A 7184-nucleotide genomic window follows, 5' to 3' on the forward strand; every position below is an offset into this window, starting at 1 on the left:
ATTAAAGTGGAGTCTAGGTCACGTGAAGGATGAAAAAATTGCCATATTGCACATTCAACTGTGGTTCCTGTAATTGCGGCAGGCAACTGCGAAAGGCCATTTATATTGCTGTTTTCCTCCTCACGCGACCTAGACACCACTTTGAACTCACATCCATCGTTCCGCTATAGAATGCGAAACTCATACGTGCGAGAGGCTGTAATGCTTGTTGAACTCAAACGAACATCTTTGTAACCGACTGAAACGACTGCAACATCAAAGTTATAGCTATATTTATTCTCTTTGATTTTAATATTGAAACTGCACAAGTGGAAACAAAATTATGTCAAATATACTCTCGCACACTGTTAAGACCACTCGCAAGTCACTACTGCAGAGCTGATAATTTCATTACTGGTGCTTACATGAACACTTAAAAGATTGCTTGTCACCGTAAAAATTCCATGCGTTTACAATGAAATTCTAGAGAGATGTAAACGACCAATTCTTACACAAAGGCGATTCAAAAGGTGGCGTTTGGTCAGAAAAATGTCAGACGCATGATTGCACCTTGTTTAAGATAATATCAGGACGATCAATATGAATAGACACTAATCAGATAGTTTGAACTCGCATTTGTTGCACGTGGGACACCACGATGTTAAACAATCGTGGTGTCCTTTCGTTAATCAAAACACCATTTTTATTTGCTCAAGAATCGAAGTGCGCAATATTGCGTTTTTCTGCGTCGCCAAGGTAATGGCATGTCTCAAATGATTAGTCGACGTGTCAATAACAAAATCAACATCGTCTCCATTTCTTGTGAATGAGGTAGGTCTCTTTTATTTATCTTCTTAAATTTTATCTGTGCCTGTGCAACACTGTTGTTGTTCAAATACGTGGACGATTACCTTCAAAGACCGCTGCAAGTGCATCCAAGACATTACAAAAAATTTCTCCATTTCTTCACGGATGTTAAGGGCTTTGCTTCAATAATATTTTCACCTGTATCATGTGGCCTTTAAAGGTTTTGCTTTCGGGCGCTTTTTTTTGCAACTCACAACGGCCGTGCATACTCTGAAACAACAAACACTCTTGGTTACCATCGCGTTCTTTTATGCGCGCTGGCCTTTCTTTTTTTCTGAGCTTGTGAAACAATGGCCGCCACTTTTCAAGGCTGCTCGGCGATTCTTTCTTCCCCAGCCTTGCGCAAGTGCTTGCAGCATTGCACGACTCGCGCTTGTGTAATAACTTCGTAGACGCTCTGTTCGGGTTTCACCTCCTTTCGTGACAGAGGTCGGTATGTCAACTGGAATCACTGCTGCGGCGTCTTCCTCTCACATATAGTCTTCAGAAGCGGCACCCCGGAGATATTCGAGGAAGGCTGAGTATTCACTGTCTTACTTGCTTGCTGAGGGCCACTGAATGCGCTTGTTCTGTTGGCGGTTTCTGGGGGCCTTGAGGACTATCTCGCATAGCCTGCTCCTCTCTAGTCTCGTACCTCCGCAGTCCAATTTCTTTGGATGATCGCTCTGAGTGTATGTTGTCAGGCACTGGATCAGTATGTTGCGCTTGTCTGCAATCTTTTTTTGTTGGACTTTCAACGTTCGCAACTGACTCGAAGCTTTACTTTGACAGAGCCTCGTCTGGATCTGTCCCTGATCGCAATACGCTTCTTCCAATGGTATCTCACACAGTATGACAGCCACTCCTCCGTGATTGCTGACATCACTCTGGGCCCACTTGAAATCATATCTCTTATCAATGACTCTACGCGATGTCTCGGTGTACTGTCCGATAATATCTTTGGAGCTGGCTCGAAAAAAGGGAAGTCAGGCATTCATGTTATCGTGGTAGAACTTTCAACTTGCGTCTCCTTATGCTCCATGTCAGAATCGGCGCTTAAGTCGAAAGGTGATTCGGCGAAATGTTCCTGTGAAGGCGCTTGCGCGGACGATGCTGATTCTACAGGGAGCTCAACTGCTGCTTTCATAAACACACAACGCTAGATGCCTTTCGTGTTCAATATTTCAGGCGGTGATCCGTAAGGTATTAATAATGCGCAACTGCTTTACTGAATTTCTGATTAGCTAAAAAGCGGCTGCCATATTTATTATGGATGTATTCGATTACGTCCACGAGGGCCTCGACAAGCCTTGATTGCGATCAATATAGAAGCCATATAGAAGCCATATAGCAATATAGGGCACGGCAGCTCTGCAACTATGCAGTCTAATCCGTTTGTCTTCTTGGTGCAGCTAATCGGAGTCTTGGTGCTGATACCGCCACGGACTGACGCGCCTGTCACGCCAGCTACGATCGTCGACGCAAAGAAACCGGATCATCGCGCATGCTGCTTGCCGGCTGCAGTGCTTCATGACGATGTGATACAGCATGGCCGCCCTGGAAAATCAACATCAGAAGCCCGGGCGATCTTCAGCGACACACTGGCGGCGCTGCAAGCTTCGTGGGAGAATATAAAGGCCGGACATCACGACCCGCGAGCCATAGGGCACGGCAGCTCTGCAACTATGCAGTCTAATCCGTTTGTCTTCTTGGTGCAGGTGAGCAAACATTATGGAAAATGTATCCGCTCGAATAACCCTTGTTTGATTGTGCTGCCGTGCCCTCGCCTTGCGTGTCCATTGCTTTATGATTTATCTGTCCATCTTGTACAACTGCTACTGCTTGCTGGAGACGTGGAAACTAACCCTGGTCCCGACATATCACAACTTTCTAGACAGTTGCAGCAAATTGCAGACGACCTGAAGGTTATTAAAGAGGAGCGGCTCACTTCAATAGACACCAAACTAGAAACTCTTGATGATAAGGTTTCCACCTGCTTAAACCAAGTCGCTACGTTGCAGGAAACAGTGGCATTCCTTGAAAAGAAAATCGACCACCTGGAAAACTACTCGAGAAGAAACAACTTAATCGTGTATGGGGTCCCTGAGGACCCCGAGGATAGTAACAGCTCACTTGAAAATTTAGTTAACGGCGAAATCTTCAGGGACACACTAAAGGTTGAACAGGTAGACATAGAAAGAATACACCGGCTGGGCAAACCAGAAGCAACAAAATGCAGGCCTGTAATTCTAAAGCTGCGGGATTTCCGAGACAAATCTGCAATCTTAAGAACCTGTACAAAATTAAAAAACACTGATTACTCGATTGGTGAAGATTTTTCAGCAAGAGTGCGTGAAATTAGAAAAAAGCTCTGGAAAACTGGTAAGGAAATGAAAGATTCAGGGCAGAAAGCTTCCCTGGTTTTCGATAAGTTACGAATCAACAATGATCTGTACCGATGGGATGACGAGACACAAAGTATTGTTTTGCTTCGATCTTACACGCAGACGGCTAACCATAAAAACCAGAAAGACAGTGTCGCTTCAACTGAAACAGATTCCCGGACTGCTAACCAAAAAAACGACAGAGCCGAAACACGGTCGCTACGTTCCCGCCACCCGCCTCAGCCTCCGAAATAACATTTGCTAACATGAACGTTCGCAGCATAGTGAACAAAACAACTTACCTTGAATCATTCCTCCTCTGCATCAGCCCTGATTTTGTTGCCATCACAGAAACATGGTTAACAAACAATATAAAAGATTTCGAAGCAACTCTCCCCAACTATGCAATTGTGAGAAAGGATAGGCTGACACGTGGCGGGGGCGTTGCTATCCTAATAAAAAAGGAAATCCCATTCGAGGTTCTGCCTGACGTCGAAGATGTCGAAGCAATATTTTGCAAACTCCTGTATTCACCGCGACCAGTCTTTATCGGCTGCGTGTATCGCAGCCCGTCTTCAAACACCGATGTTCTGCATTCCTTGCACGCTTACATGCTTAGGCACTTGCTTGGATCGAGGTTAATCTTATTGGGCGATTTCAATTTACCCTGTGTTAACTGGAACACTATGCAACATCATTCTAAACACGCAGACATACTGTTTGATACCATGCTAACGTTTAATTTATGTCAAATAATAAATAAACCAGCTCGTGTACAAGGTGGCAGTTCAAACATACTTGATATAGTTTTCCTTAGTGATCACTTCCCAACAGAAAAAGCAAAATTTCAGCTTCTAGATGGTATGTCAGATCACAAGATAACATTATGCAATGTACCTATTCATGACATTCTAACGCACTCGAAATCATTCGTAACATTTCCTGATTTCCACAAAGCAGATGACACCAGCATACTTGATCACCTGTCTTTTGAATTTTCTTCTTTTGAACAACTCGCCTTAGACACTAATACCGACACTGAAAAATTGTGGCAAAGATTCAAACTCATTATATCGTTTTGCATAGGTAACTTTGTGCCAGTTAAAACTAAGAAAACAAATAAGCACAGCCCGTGGATCAACCGTGACATCATCCATGCCAAACGCAAAGTCAAGCGGCTGAGAAAATCTTTAAAAGCACAACCCAGTAGCACAAGAACTTCTATTCTCTCCGTTGCAATCAGGAATATGAAATCAAAAATAAAAGTCGCCAAAGCTGACTATTTTTCTTGCAAACTTGCTAGTTTTCTCAAGAGCTCTCCGCGAAAGTTTTGGCACTACTTAAACCCAAAACAACATAATACGACCATAATGAGTCCTGACGAAAGCAAAGCCAGAGCGAACTCACTGAATAATTACTTTCATTCTATCTTCACTACAGATGATGGCAACTTACCACACATAAAAGCTCCCAACATATGCCTTGAACCACTAACAATTGACGAGGCTGGCGTATTTAACCTCTTGCTAAATTTAGATACCAAAAAAGGACCCGGACCAGACAAAATACCAAACACATTTCTTAGAAGATATGCGGAATGGGTCGCAAAATACTTATGCCTTATTTTCAACAAATCTTTAGCCTCATCTTTCCTTCCCGCAGATTGGAAAATCGCAAGGGTAATTCCTATCCATAAAAGTGGAAGTGAAAATCAAGCGTGTAACTATAGGCCCATTTCACTAACAAGTACTGCATGTAAACTACTGGAACACTTAATTTTAAAACATATAACAACATTCCTGGAAGATCAACGCATTATATCACCATTTCAGCACGGCTTCCGTAAAAACCTATCCACCGTCACTCAACTAGTAGAACTAATACATGATGCTTCTCTTAGCATCGACCACCAAAAGCAAATAGACCTGATTTTACTAGATTTCTCTAAAGCATTCGATCGTGTATCGCATAACAAATTAATTCTAAAGTTAGAATCCACACTAGGCAAAGGAACAATCATTAACTGGATCAAAAGCTATTTATCTGACCGGTTACAATTTGTAGAGCTTAACAGTGAAAAGTCCACAATAACTGAAGTCACGTCAGGTGTACCCCAGGGCAGCGTTCTAGCTCCTATTTTATTTCTAATGTTCATAAATGATTTACCTGCTAGCGTTCGTGTTAATATGAGGCTTTTTGCTGATGATTGTATATTATACCATGAAATAAATTCGCCAATTGATCATGTAGCACTTAATGATGCACTAAAATCAGTACGTGAATGGTGCGCTAAATGGCAGATGAGCATTAATACTGAAAAATCAGCCGTGTTACGAATTACCAGGAAACATAGTGTGTCCGAATTTTCATACACACTAAACAATATTCCGCTTCCCACAGTTACACAGCATAAATACCTAGGCCTAATTATATCAAATAATCTTAAATGGGACACTCACGTGAACTTCATTACATCATCAGCACTAAAACGACTTTTTTTTCTTAAGAGGCGCCTCCGAGACGCCCCATCAGACATTAAATTACTTTCGTATAATACTTTTGTCAGACCCGTACTTGAATACGCAAATGTAGCCTGGTTTCCGTTTACAGATAAACTAATAAAAAAACTAGAGGGCGTCCAGAGGAAAGCTGCTAGATTCATCTATAACAAGTACAGACAAACGGACTCACCCACAAAACTAATAAACAAAGCTGGAATACTCACGTTACAAAACCGCGCCAGGCTTGCACGGCAGAAACTGCTTTACCAACTCATTCATAAAATGATAAACATAGATACTTCGAGGTATATTGCAAAACCAGACACAAGAGCAACACGACATAGACATTCACAAACACTGGAAGAATATCGCTTTAACACAGACTGTTTTAAACATACATTTTTCCCGACAGCAATTAGAGAATGGAACAACCTACCATCATGTATAACACGTTCATCTTTAGAAACTTTTTTGCAGTCTTATGAAGCCCACCTACTCGTTTTACAATGTCAGTTATAATCATAGTTCAAACTCATTCAGTGCTCTATGTTAATGTCAAGTGTGCTTCGTTGTGGTGTGTTTTCAGGCATTTTTTTAGTTACTCTCATGTTATTTGTAATCCGTTATTATCAAATACTTGCTATTAACTGTACTACTGTTTCAAACCGTTGTAACGCTGTATATTTTTGTACTTTTGTTGTGTATTTCCAAATTTGTGTGCCCTTCCTGCAATAATCCCGATTGGGATTGGCAGTATTTCCAAATAAATAAATAAATAAGTTACTCACACTCTATGAAGCTTTTGTAAATGCGGTAAAATAAAGATAAAACGCGCGTTGCTTAATCAGCTAAGAGGTAGATTTTGCTTTCGCTGAAAATAAATAGGTGACCAACTGTACAAATCCGACGTTGGAACGCTCCCTTCTTATGCCGATTTCCTCAGTAGGGTATGTGGACGGTCAAGTCACTTGAAGGCCGGATGTAATAGTGTTAGGAAGAACATTTTTGCTATAGCTTTCTTTGATTTCATCTTGACGTGGTCGTTGGTCCTTTGTGTAGAACTTATGGGAGGCTGTGTATTCAACCTACCGCCATATCTCTCTCTGTGCCTGCGACATATGATCTCGCACAGCTCAGCCGCCAGTCAGCGCTCGGTCACGTCTCCTGACATCATACAACCAGCAGGGCTCGGCCACGTATTCTGGCACATTTCAAAACACGTGCCAACGGCACCCTTAAAGGGAATTTCCCTTCCAGTTATCGAGAAAAACTTTGAGCGGACACCGCTCACGCGCATCTACCACTTAGTGTGAAATCTTAGGTGCAGGAAGTATCTGTTAAACAGGCCCTACGCTAAAACGTATACAAAAGTATCTAAAATGAGACATTGCCTACCTGTAGCAGCACTTTGCACGCTTGATGGCTCTCTAAGGAGCATCATAAGCAGCCGCAAATAGACGGCGTGCAGACCTGT

At 42.2% G+C, this 7184-nt stretch overlaps 1 protein-coding gene across 1 annotated transcript; it reads left to right on the forward strand.

Annotated features, from left to right (window-relative positions):
• The first annotated feature begins 2188 nt into the window (after positions 1 to 2188).
• LOC146210334 (uncharacterized) lies at positions 2189 to 3939 on the forward strand. The gene has a single exon (XM_084587493.1). It carries the CDS (start codon positions 2205 to 2207, stop codon positions 3462 to 3464), a length of 1260 nt encoding a protein of 419 aa, XP_084443619.1. The 5' UTR covers positions 2189 to 2204; the 3' UTR covers positions 3465 to 3939.
• Positions 3940 to 7184: the final 3245 nt, after the last annotated feature.

Source organism: Amblyomma maculatum, chromosome 1 (assembly GCF_055883805.1).
Source record: "Amblyomma maculatum isolate TAMU_Amacu chromosome 1, ASM5588380v1, whole genome shotgun sequence".
NCBI classification, from domain to species: Eukaryota; Metazoa; Arthropoda; class Arachnida; order Ixodida; family Ixodidae; genus Amblyomma; species Amblyomma maculatum.